The sequence below is a fragment of the Dioscorea cayenensis genome, chromosome 22, assembly GCF_009730915.1.
Source record: "Dioscorea cayenensis subsp. rotundata cultivar TDr96_F1 chromosome 22, TDr96_F1_v2_PseudoChromosome.rev07_lg8_w22 25.fasta, whole genome shotgun sequence".
Classification (NCBI taxonomy): domain Eukaryota; kingdom Viridiplantae; phylum Streptophyta; class Magnoliopsida; order Dioscoreales; family Dioscoreaceae; genus Dioscorea; species Dioscorea cayenensis.
Genome location: NC_052492.1, coordinates 220,816 through 233,442, shown reverse-complemented (window position 1 = coordinate 233,442; position 12,627 = coordinate 220,816). Strand labels below are relative to the sequence as shown.

Sequence of the window (12,627 nt, the reverse complement as noted above, 5' to 3'; positions counted from 1 at the left end):
TTTCCGCTTAAACTTTTTGTCAATCTGCGTGTTGAATGTGTTGTTATTATCGCGATGAGCTTGTGATTATGGCGGTCAACCCTAGTTAATGGGCGTTGCTATTTGACTGCCGGTTGTGGAGACCTTATGTGAATTGAAAGTTAACATGACCCCTCGACCTTTGGGGAGATTATTCGAAGGACACGTTTGCGCGTTATTTGAGCTGGAAGCCATATACAAGAGAGGGCCCTTCTTGATTCTCTTTTGCAAAGATGCGATGGTCGCACCAATAAATTCGGGGATCGGGGAAAAGCTGCTTTGAGTTTGGGACCTCGAGATGTGGCCCTCGTTCTTGAGTGCAGCGTTGCGATGGCGGCAGCGGTGGTCTTCGGAAGAAGAAAACCGGTCGCGTTCGAGAAGGCGGTATCTATCAAGACCTACGAGAAGCAGCGGAGACTCCGTCGAAGGCACTGCTGGTGCAACTTGTTCGACAGGAGGAGAAGAAGATAATTTTGTCAAACTCGATGGTGTACCTCGTGGGGACAATCCTCTTCCCAAATACATCATGCTCGGTTCAGAGCCCGGATCGTTGATTACGTCGATGATCTACTAGCCGTGAGGGCGATCACGCGTAGGGCGCGAGCGACGCTGAAGTGGCTTATGGAGGATATTCCACAGCGGCAGCCCGAGTGCAAGATAGATCGCGGGAAGAAGACCAACACGAGGTGCATTAAGGGTTGCTCGGTCGCGCTTTTAACGTCTCGGTTTCTGGTGGCCGGAGCGGGAAGAAAGTCCGTTTCGGCAAGATCCCAAGGATCTTTGTGCTACGGTGAAAGTACTTACCCGAAGCAAGCGACGGTAGAAAGCAGCTTGTCATCGCTCGATGGAAAAGAGGTAATAAATCATGGACAATGTTTAACATAAGTCTTTAATGTTTAAACATTTTATTTAGCGCTTTAACTTTAGTATTTACCGCTTAACTATTATTCATACCGGTTTAAATATTTTTGTTCTCCGCTTTAATTATATTCTATAACGTTTAAATATATAAACACTCGCTTTAAATATAGTTTTTATAGTTTAAAATGAATGATCTCACTGAAATTGTTTGGTTTACATATGTTAGTTTCTCGAGATGGTTCCGACGAATCTAAGAAGAAATATTTGTTGGGGCGATCGACGGATGGATGCCATCGCTCCCGGAACCACTTGCTCGAAGGCGGGGATGAGAGGCGACCTCATCGTCGCTACTGGACGCCCTGTTCTCCTACTTCCACCCCACCACGCCAGACGCATTCCTCGACGCCGGAGAAGCCCTCCCCTACCCTCAGCAGATTGCAACAACCCCCTACCACGATCAACGACAGTCCCCCGACCATGGCAGCCCTCCGACCGTGGCAGCTTTCCACCGTGACATTGGGCGAAGATGTCACCGCAACTCTTATGCAGGCATGCCAGATATTGAAGACCGAGTTTCCTCGGCTTGTCGCTCGTGTGGAGGCGCTGGAAGGGACGTTTCACAACCGTGCCGCGCCATCCCTCGAAGAACTCGAAGCACCCGGGACGAACGAGGCGTCGGAATTTCGACGACGACGACATCATCGGGAAGGTCATTCCAAGGCGGCCACATTCAAGAGACTTGCGAAAAAGAGGAGAACAATATCGCCTCGTCTCCACCGCGGGTCGACGATGAAAGCAATAGCAACACCATCGGTGCCGATCGTCAGTATCGAGTCCGTCATTGCTGATGACATGGATACGACGGTGGAGGACATCGTAGATGATGTGGCCGTTGCGCTGGTTGAGAAGGTCGTTGACTCTCTTCTCGATGAAATCGTCGACCGGTGGAACCGGCCGCGAGATTGCGGCATCAAAGATGGACACAATCCTCGAAGATCAAGAACAAGTTAAGGGTGTGTCTCCCAATGATGCCGTTGTCATGGCCACGGTTGAGAAGATCGTCGAATCCGTTCTGCGTGGCCGTGGCCGTGGCCGACATGATCATGACCCAAGCCGGACACAATCCCACAACAAGAACAACCATGTAAGGATGTGTCATGCAGCTGATGCTGCCGCCATCGTCCCCCGCATCGAAGGAAGATCGTCGATGAAGACCCCGACCGAGCAACGAGAGAGATGATCAAGGCCAATCAAAAAAATTGGATCGGGACGGCTCGGGAAAGCTTTTATTCGAAGAAGAAGAAATGGGTTGGCTCGAGTCGTCTTTAACAAATCGAGCGAGGAGTTGATGAGGATCTTCCTCAACCGCTCTATGGGACGGGTAAGTGTAACGTTTTTTATGTTATTGTTTAAAGGGTTTCTTATAGAGTTTAACTATTTCCTAATAGTGTTTAATACCTTTATGTTATCATTTAAGTTTTCTACTTATCGTTTAATTATATATAATATCATGTAACAATTGATAATATCATTTAAATATTTACAATATGGTCTTATTATATCCATTATCGTTTAACCTCGAAAGACCGTCGTGTGGAAGAATGACGCTGTCGGCACTACACGCTGACAGATTATACACGCTGCTGAGGGAAGGAGATGGTCAGCGATGATGTGATGGGACGCTTTTCGTATGCATCATACAAAAAGTCGCGAGCAAAGAGCCATATCCTTACAAGAGGCGCGCCTCCATCACCAGACCGCTTATACTGTTTATGTCAAAGCGGGGACGACGCACATGACACAATTATGGCTATGATCGGGGATGCTTGCGCGACCTCGCATGAAGTTCAAATTGTCATCCTCCCGATAATCATGAATGGCCACTTTCATGTCGTCGTCCCCGGACAATGATAAACAAGAATACAGGGCATTATTCTTCGTGTCCGGGAGTACGATAAGGACGCGTTGGACATGGTAAGTTCTTTAATTATGTCCGATTAATATCTGTTTGGTATTTAAATCGATATTCTAATCTCGACTTGCATATCTCGACAGCGGAATCTATTCGACCTTTGTATCGATATGGAGTTAGGCGAGTCGGCGACGGCAAAGTACCCGCTCGTGCGCGACACGAAACCCCACGCCAAAAACAAGGAAGCGTCGATTGCGCCGGGCTCACGTCATCGCGGTTTTATCGAGCAGTATCGTAGGGGTGAGAAGTTACGGCTACTGCAGACAGAGCGTTCCTTACCTCGGATTACGGTATGTTACCCGCATACTTAAGGAGAGGAGGGCGGTAGCCGTCCGCATGACAAAGGGGGTCGTCACAGCGGGTTAAATTTTTGTTTTTGAATAACATGTCCCTGTATATCCGATCGTCGATTTTGTTTTCAAATGTAAATCGGACAAATTCAATTCATTGTTTTCGTGTTCGAAGAACATGACTTGTATATCTTAATGTAAATTTTGTTTGTTTTTGAATTAGTAAAGCAGGGTTAAATTCCATTCGGTTTTATTTCATTGTTTAATTTACGTTGTAATTGTGTACATTTCACTTTCATTGTTTAAATATACTATATATCGTTTAAACATCAGTTTTAAATATTTCAAAATACGGTGTACCCGTTTAAAATAACACTGTCTCTGTTTAAATAAATGCACTCATTGTTTAAACATCAGTTGAAATATTTCAAATTACACTGTATCCGTTTAAAATAACAATGTCTCTGTGTAAATACATTCAATTCGTTGTAAAGAGTAAGAGTTTAAATGTGGAAAGGTTCCCATCAATACACAATGTTTCCCTGTCATCGTCGGTTTATTAACAATGCCTAGTCGGCGACAGTTTCATTGCAAGATCGTCGATTGTGACCGGATCCTTGGCAGCGGCTGCAATGTAACTCGCGAACATTGTTTGTTTACAATGACATCCTTTTGTTTCCCACATTGTTTGTTTTTACTAGGTCTATGTTTAAATTTCAGAAGTTCACAGTCAAATAAGCTTGTTTCGTTTTATTTATAAAAGATTTACAACATTTACAACATTTACAACGTCCGCTCGGACTTTGGACACTCACGACTCGACCCTCAGTATAGCGAAACAAGTGTCTCATGACATTCGAATGCTCACGGATTTGCGATAACATGCGCGTCAACTTGAACTCGCATGACGTCATAACATTAAAAAAAGGTTAAACAACACACATTCATGAAAAGCGACTATTAATCAATGTGTCGTGGTCGGGACTTAAAGCGAAGATCCCGATAGTTAAACACGAGCGTAATAGTTGTACTATCGACGTAATGTTCTTAAATGGTAGCGAGAAAGTCTCGAGTGATAAATATCAACCCCGTCTTAAAGGGATGTTTCTCGATCTCCCTCCTCAGAGAATCCTCCGCGATCACGAAATACGTGAAAAAAATTTCTTTTCTTACCCAAGTCGAAATGCTCGCTTAATTGCTTGCCCGTCATCCACCGTGAAGAATCCTCTGCGATTCGGGCGATTATGAGAGCATTTCGACTGAAGCGAAAAAGATAGTTTAACTTGTTGCGTGATTGCGTGCTAAACGATTCTCAAGATAAGGGAAGAAGGTTCACGAAACATCCTTTCGGATAGAAGTGGTTGTCCGTGGGAAGAGGAGGAGGCGAGGAGGAGGAGGAGGAGGAGGAGGATGATGAGGACTGACGAGGAGTGGTTGTCCATGGGGAGGGTTCTTTTCCGGTTATTTATGGTGTGAATTCCACAGCGGTCGACTCTTCATATCCGAGAAAAAAAGTTAAACGCACGTTGTCGATATCGATCGATGAGAACGAGCGGGTGTTCGAAAAAAATTATGTTACCGTGCATAAATTTTAATGCCGTCATTAATTCTTATGCACGGGATACCATAACTCTGCCACCGCCTACGCGCTACATGCCAGAATTCGGATCAAACGAAAAAGATCACCGCTTTCTGCGAGACTTTGAGAATTTATACGTTAATATGAATAGTTATACATGTAAAAGACAACGTTAAAGCGGAGATGGGAAGTATTACAGCGGATATGATAATTATTAAACATATTAGTAAAATATTTAAACGTTAAAACCGCGAAAAGCTCTTCAAAAGGTTGAACATGATGTGATTTAGCGCTTTCCTTTCCCACCATTTTCGGGGCCAAAAAATGGGATTTCACAACATGGAGCCCATTTGAAGTGAGCAGTGAGGGTAAAGGGAAGTTAAACACTAACTGAAGTCTTTGTCAAAGGGTGTCTAAAAGTAAGAGGGTTTTTGGGTAGTTTTGAAAATTACGAGGGATGAACAGTAATTTTCCCTAATTAAAATTGTGATAGTCAAACAAGTTTGGACAGCGAAAAATAAGTAAAATATTATATGAGAAAACAACAGCAACATTATTCTTGTATACCCGGCATAATCAATTAGCATCCAATGTTGAAATTAAAGGATCAAAAGACACGATGATAACGACGTGTCAAAGAGAGAGCCAGACACAACTTTTCCCAAACAATATTACGTGTATCCAGATAAACTCTCTTATCATGAATACATCCCTGCTCACCTACCAAATCTTTCAGACGGTGTAAAGAAACACATCTGACGATCATGACTCATTAAACCACAAACAATTACAAAAAAAAGAAAATTGCCATACATTGGATTCGAATACAGCCATATTTACCATAAACGAATATTACGTTGAGTTCAAACTTAAACCTAACAACTGAAGATCATCAACTAGAGACATTTATACAGATGAACCCATACATATATATATATATGTTTAGATTGATATGAAAGCAGAACGAGACTTTTAGTTTGTTGGACGGATCTCAATGCCTTGGACAATGAGACCACTCTTCCAAAACCCACCTTTGACCTCCATGAAGCTCATATCCACCTCTCCAACATCACCACAATCAGTGTCAAACTGCCCCAGCTCAATCTCCATCCAATCATCTTCTCTTTTACGAGGTAGTACTATATTCGTAGTAGACACAGTTGCAGGCGTGGCTTGCTCCGGGGGCTCCAGCACTGGTGGTTCGATGAATGTCCGGCGCAAGCGCGGGCCAAAGCCCAGACCGATCCACCGTCGTGGTCGGAGTCTGCGTGGCCGGATTGCTAATGCATCTTCAATGGTCTGCAAACAAGTGGTGTGAGAGGAGACTTGTGCTCCTACCTTCACTGATGTCTCTTGAGATGGATGTTCCAGGCCTCTAGTGGCTTCTGTGAGATTGAAGACCAGGTAGGCAACGTATTTGGTGTGCGGTGATAGCTCCTTTGTGTCCAGTTGCCCACGGATCTCCAGCCAACATACATCTAAAAGCTCTGCCACCTCTGAGAATCTGTTAATTTGTAAGCAACCAAATGGTTTCAGAAATGTATGTTATAAAAGGGATATATTTCATCAATCAAAAATTCCGTTTATGGAGAAAGTACATAATTTGTTTATGAACAACGATCTTTTATCCGTTTCATTCTGAACTTAAAAATGAATCAGTGACATCTCATAGAAAAGTCGGGGAAAAACAAATATATATATATATATATAGATAGATTTTACTTCTTTGAGAGAAACTAGCATTGTCATATGTTTTAAAATATTCGATTTTTACATTCAAATTATCTCATGTCAATTATGCAAGGTATCTCATGTCAAATTTCTCAAAATACACCCAGTAAAGTATTGAGAAAAATAGATATTCTTGGACATGGAGAATTTGTGCACTAAAAGATATTCATAAACTAAAAACTAATTTTTCAAACAAATATATATTCTCAGATACTCAATCGCTTCTTCTTCTTTATAAAAAAAATACTCAAGCACTTAAACAGCTAGAGAGAGATTTTCATGATCAAATTATCTTCACCCGCAAATCATCATGTAAAAGATAAATGCTATTAGATACTAATATTTTGGCATCATAAAATCCTTATAAACTACAAATCAAATTAAAGACAAATACAAATGCAAAAATTTTATTTCTGACAATAAAGAAAAAAAAATACTCTTGAACGGGGAGAATTTGACTAACAAAGAATCTTTATAAAGCAAAAGTCAACACTCATGCAAATATATTCTTAGGGACCACCAAAAAACTTTATAAAGTAAAAAACAATTCTCAATAGACATGAGTAAAATATTGGACAAAAGAAAAATACTATTGGATACAAAAAAAAAAAAAAAAAAAAAAAAAAATGAGCACCAAAAGATATTCATAAGCTAAAATTCAATTTTCAGTGTGTGTATAATGTATATACATATATTATCAAGGACCACTAGAGTTTATTATGTTCGAAAGCATAGGAATAAAGTCAACATCCTAATAAAGGTAATGAGCTTTTTCTACAATTAATTCCAATAAAAATATCACTAATATCTGAAGTGTAGTATTTGTATACCAAATGAAGGTGAAAGTTTAATTCCGAAAATTGTAAAACATATAAATAAAGGAATAAAGATGAAAACATAGTCTAGTTCATATACCATACCCCACCATTAAAAGTCTTAAATAAAAGAGAATCTAACTGAGAAAGTAAGAATTGACAGTAAAACATCTTGCCAATCATTAGAATACAATCCTAATCCATGTCAATTCCCATCAAAAAACAATCCCATTTTAATTTTAATTTTAATTTTTTTGTTCTTAATATCAATATCCGATTATATTAATCAATATTGTATCAAGATTTCAAAGAAAAAAAAGAAAAAAAAAAAAAAATCAATTGAGAGTAAACCCTCTTTTCAACGACAAAGAAAGATTTCGGAAAAGACAGCAAGAAAGGAGAGTGATCCAGAATCAACGAAACAAATATAAATAAATAAAAAAATGGGATAAATGGAAACCTGGAATTAGGATCATCAATCCATCTCCAATAACTCGGAGTGTCGCCCCATACGATCGTCAGAAGCCTCGCCGACAACAAATAGCACTTCCGCCCCGTCATTCTATCCAAGAAGAAGCTCTGCCGACCCAAATAAAGAAATAAATAATCAAATCAAATCAAATTAAATCAAATCAATCTCTAGCTCCTTGGTCATCTGATTCAAATTCAATTGAAAGACAGATGAATTTTTAGGGAAAAAGAACAATTAAGAACCCTAGAGAGGCAAAAAAATGATTTTTACCATCTTACGGTCATCTATGAGGATTGGATCACCACAGAGCCGGAAGAACAAGTCCCGTTTTGACGAATATTGGACCCTATCAACGGCGCGTGCTAAGATTCCGGCAATATCGGAAGGGAGGAAGCGTTCCCAGACGGTGTCTGAGGCCTCGGCGGAGCGGAATACAGGGGAAACCATCGCCGCCCTACATGCATCCAGTGGTGAGGTTAGGGACAACACATGCGAGATGCACCCTTCCGGCAACGTACTGAAATCCACTCCGGCCATCTCTTTCTCTCCGGCCATATCTACACTCTCTCTCTCTCTCTCTCGCTCTCGATTTATATATAGATAGAAAACAAGAAAAGGAGATGAGAAGGACGAGGGGGTTGAAGAGTTATATATAGAAAGAGAGAAGGGGCCAAAGCTTAGTCACGAAGGCTTCGCCTCTTGACAGTTGGAGATACGAACCGCGTTTCCCTCGCTCGATCGAGTCGGTTCTTGGATCATGTTGGGCTGGGCTCGACTGGACCGTTTTATTTAATTTTTTAATTTTTTAATTTATTATTATTATTGATGCAACTTTGTAACATTTCTTTACATGTAAGGAAAATGCTTAATTACACCAATGGCCTCTTATAGTTTTTATTACTTGGTACTTTGTGTTTATTTCCAATTATTCCAAATTTAAACTATAAAACTCACATAAAATAAGAACACAAATGTTTATTGAGCTTGTTTTATGTCTGTACATTTTTTTTTTTTTTGACAAGAGGAACAAACAACTGAAGACCATGCTAGACCGTCAAGGGTCGGTGGAGCAAGTGGGAGCAGAACTCGTACACACATAGGTGCTGGAACCATCTACACAACTATCTCGCACATCTCTAGAAATGTAACTCTCACTACTCGGTGAAGAACTCTATCGGTAACTCAAATACCACATTTGTGATCTATTTGACAAAAACATTAATTAAGACAGAAGCAAAAATAAAAAATGAACAGAAACTTAAAATCTATCTAAGAAACAAAGTACCACTTATCGGAGCAAACAATAGACGAACACAATAAATAATTTTTAGAATTGTGTCTGGAAGTATAAAGAGTACATGTTTTTAAACTGGCTCATATTATCTTAATTGGCGTTTTTGAGCATTCTTAGTCCTTAATGAAACTCTCAGGAAAAACCATCAGAAAAAACAAGCTGTTTGTGCATCTATTTGATTGATTCATTGAATTCATTCTCAAAAGTACAAAAGAAAAATCAAAGTGATGTATATGAAAGTTGGCAACTTTTAAACTTTTCAGTAATTATCCAAAGAAAAAGTCACGGAGTCCTTCCTTTTGAGTGTTGTGCAGTAGCACATGGAAGTCACAACAGGAATTAAATTGGAGCAACATGGCATCACAATTGAACCTTTATGTAAACAATGACTCTGAAACATGGAGTCCATTAGTTATGGTAGGCAGCTTTGCCTTCAAAATAATACAAAAGAGATTTGCTTTTATCGGCATGAGATTGATGAAAGTTGCCGGCTTTTCATCTTTCTTATGGAAGAATGGTTCAAGGAACAGCTGCTGCACTGGGGTTTGTGATCTTGAATCATTACAGAACTGGGACTTGTGTATCATCTCTGGTTTGATCTTTGATCATTGGTTTGGCTTTCCTTCATGCTCTTCTTTGGAGGTCCTTGACCGCTCGTACTCTAGCCTCCTTAGAGCAGAAGAGCTTAGCTTCTCCTCATTTTCTCCTCCAGATAAAAGATCCACCACCTCAACCTGTTGATAAGTTTGCACTCAAGGATGGATTAACAGATGCCAAGTTCAAACATGAAATTCAACCTTCTTAGCATCTATGTAAAAGGTGAATCTATAAGATGTAAACTTGGCAGTTTCAGTGACATGCTTCCCAATGTTTGATTTCTGTCTTCATATGAAAGGAAGAAAATACTAAAATGAACAAGAAATAGAGATAAATAATGTGATCATGGCATCTTGAATTTACAATAATAATGACCACAAAGAAGTTGCTTCTCAGGAGGATGATACAAAAAACTACTAAGAGAAATATTGAACACACCTTCAGCTCCGGAAGACCTTTCTCGGCCCTCTTCTTGTTCACTGAAAGCCCACCAGATAGAGTTTCTTTGCTGGCAATACACCCAGTAACATGTTAGACAAGATGAAGCTAAAAACGCAGCATTTTTGGACAGCTCTAAGAATGCCAAATACAAAAGGAATTTTTAATGTGATGGAGATCCTCATACCATCCCATCTATGCTGCATATCTATTATATATTTCAGGAGAAACAGTTTCTTTCATGCCACAACGGTCACTCATGACAGTTAACAAGAACAGATCAAAGTTTTCTATCAATCTATTAAAGCATAATGTTCCCAGATTTTCATCCACAAATAGAAAAAGATGCCATATATATAATGATTCTGGGAGTAAGGCCACTCCAATTATAATCCTATTTAGAGCAAGTAGAGACTGAACTTCAGGCAATTGGCTTCATTTATTATGAAACAGAAGTTTTCCTTAATTATATTAAGTGTTGGGTGTACAAACAAAGTGGAACCTAACAATTACAAAATTCTACATAGAGACCAGCCTCATTTCAATTAAGACACACTAGAGCCAAAAAACAATCTTCTACTTTACTCAAACATACCCATCAGAGCTGAGAGACGATAAAAAAAAATTGGTACATAAAGGAAATTCAGAATATGAACACATTTTTCATAAAAAAAAAGCCCCAAAATGAGAAGTTCAATTTGAAATTTGTGATAGAAACATGCCTGACAATGATAGCATCCAACTTTTCATCAACAATGGATGGACCAAACGGATCTATAATGGGCTCAACTTGCACAATCAACCCTGGTTTAACAGACTGGGAAAAAAAAATTAAAAAATGAATAATAAGATATCACACAAAATAGTGAAATACAAACAAATGAGCAGAAGTCAGCTATGAATTCAATAGACTGCTTAAATGATCATCCACAAAACAATTTGGATACCTTGGGATTTAATAGGAAAGCAACAAAGTGGAGATCAGTAGCAATTATTGGCAACTGTATTAGATTGTATTATGATAAAATACTTCGGCACACGCACATACCTCTAACAGAAGATGGCTTACAAATTTCCATATAGAAAGAAAAAGAAAGAACTGCCCTCTCATGCTTATAAAAAAAATAAAAACAAACAAAAAGAGCATATCTATATAAAGCTTGATTTGAAATCGTCTCACAATATACATTTACTGTGCATATTTGTTTTAACTTAGTTTCAGGTAAATCTAACTGCTTTCTTCACTTATGCCAAAAGATTAGAGCAACAGAGAAAAGGTGAAGAAATGCACTCCAAGACACCCCACAAGAAACCACCAACAAGCAGTCACCACGTAGTATCTAACAAGAGCAACAAGAAAGGGAAAGGGGCAAAGTTGCTTAAAATGCAATACCAGAAAATCCAACTAATGAGATGAATGCAGTCAGTTGCCTATTAGTAAGAGATGATAAGGTATCACCAATTGTTAGCAAAACTACCAATGATTAAAACTTGCAATCCAAAAATATCTAGCTGAACTTGGATTAAAATCAAAATCAATGCTCATTAAAATCACTCACCTTGAGATAATCCTCAACAGCCTTAATTCTCATCTCCACAGGCTCAATTAGATCCACAAACTGCAAATCACACAGACATTTCATCAAACATTTCATATGGGAAAGGGAAAAACCACAGAAGAGGATCAAAAGAGACCTTTTTCTTAGCGAGCATCGGTCCCGTGCAAACCCCGACGACGACACGCTCCTTCGCCAGCTCCGCCGACTTCTGAACAGGAGCAAAAACTCGATGAAAATCAAAAGAAAACCAAAAACATAAGATCGAGAGACTTAAGAAAGGCGGCGACTTTGAGGAGGCGGCGATGGCCATCATGAAGGCGGTCGAAGGTGCCACCGAGGACGACGGCGAGGTAAGGTTCCGGGGACTCCGAGGTCTTCGCATCCTCGTCGAAGAGCATCTGATCGGCATCCATGGCGAGAGGATGTGGAGCTCTAACCAACCAACCCTTCCGTTGAGTGAGAATTCAACCTTTTCCGCGGTTTTTGATGAATATAAAACGTTGTGCCAAAATGCATGTCCCACCAACTACATCTTTCAAGTTTCAAGTGGGACCCTTCAAGGTTTCTACAAATAACAAAATATTATTAATTAATAAAAATTATTTTCTATTTGCCAAAATACGGATAGTCTGTTTGTTTTTGGTATAATTACCAAAATAGTCCCTGTACTTTTCTCTCTCTTCCCTTTTGGTCCCTCTAAGTGGGCACATTTTCAAAAGTAGAGGGACTGGTTGTGAGCTTTTTTTCTAAGTGGGCATATTTTCAAAAATAGAGGACTAGTCGAGAGCATTTCTGAGTAGAGGGACCAAAAGAGAAGAGAGAGAAAAGTAGAGGGACCAACTAGGGTATTATACCTTTGTTTTTTGTTTTTGTTTTTTTTTGTAGAAAAGCGACAAACACCATAACCCAGAGACGTGCACGTGTGGGAAGCAAAGCTCAACGCCGACCCACGTGCCCCCATCTTGTGTAGAACAACACATGTGCTCTCATCTTGTGTAGGA

At 39.7% G+C, this 12,627-nt stretch overlaps 2 protein-coding genes across 2 annotated transcripts; both read right to left on the bottom strand.

Moving 5' to 3' along the window:
• Positions 1-5,462: 5,462 nt before the first annotated feature.
• Positions 5,463-8,354, bottom strand: LOC120252724 (F-box protein PP2-B10-like). The gene is made up of 3 exons (XM_039260847.1): positions 8,009-8,354; positions 7,727-7,845; positions 5,463-6,224 (listed from the first exon to the last, which is right to left on the bottom strand). The coding sequence occupies exons 1-3, from the start codon at positions 8,291-8,293 to the stop codon at positions 5,693-5,695; spliced, it is 936 nt and encodes a 311-aa protein (XP_039116781.1). The 5' UTR covers positions 8,294-8,354; the 3' UTR covers positions 5,463-5,692.
• An 899-nt stretch (positions 8,355-9,253) lies between these two features.
• Positions 9,254-12,097, bottom strand: LOC120252702 (phosphopantetheine adenylyltransferase 1). The gene is made up of 6 exons (XM_039260819.1): positions 11,914-12,097; positions 11,763-11,834; positions 11,627-11,686; positions 10,790-10,884; positions 10,068-10,137; positions 9,254-9,766 (listed from the first exon to the last, which is right to left on the bottom strand). Exons 1-6 carry the CDS (start codon positions 12,037-12,039, stop codon positions 9,638-9,640), a joined length of 552 nt encoding a protein of 183 aa, XP_039116753.1. The 5' UTR covers positions 12,040-12,097; the 3' UTR covers positions 9,254-9,637.
• Between the last annotated feature and the right edge of the window lie 530 nt (positions 12,098-12,627).

What these genes read in the sequence shown, in the direction of transcription:
- LOC120252724 (XM_039260847.1), bottom strand. Translation starts at nt 8,293, where the DNA reads ATGGCCGGAGAGAAAGAGATGGCCGGAGTGGATTTCAGTACGTTGCCG. An exon ending in TCATAGATGACCGTAAGATG is followed by an intron (nt 7,846 to 8,008) that starts GTAAAAATCATT and finishes TTGGGTCGGCAG; the next exon opens with AGCTTCTTCTTGGATAGAAT. An exon ending in ATTGATGATCCTAATTCCAG is followed by an intron (nt 6,225 to 7,726) that starts GTTTCCATTTAT and finishes ACAAATTAACAG; the next exon opens with ATTCTCAGAGGTGGCAGAGC.
- LOC120252702 (XM_039260819.1), bottom strand. Translation starts at nt 12,039, where the DNA reads ATGGATGCCGATCAGATGCTCTTCGACGAGGATGCGAAGACCTCGGAG. An exon ending in CGATGCTCGCTAAGAAAAAG is followed by an intron (nt 11,687 to 11,762) that starts GTCTCTTTTGAT and finishes TGTGATTTGCAG; the next exon opens with TTTGTGGATCTAATTGAGCC. An exon ending in TTGGATGCTATCATTGTCAG is followed by an intron (nt 10,138 to 10,789) that starts GCATGTTTCTAT and finishes GTGTATTGCCAG; the next exon opens with CAAAGAAACTCTATCTGGTG.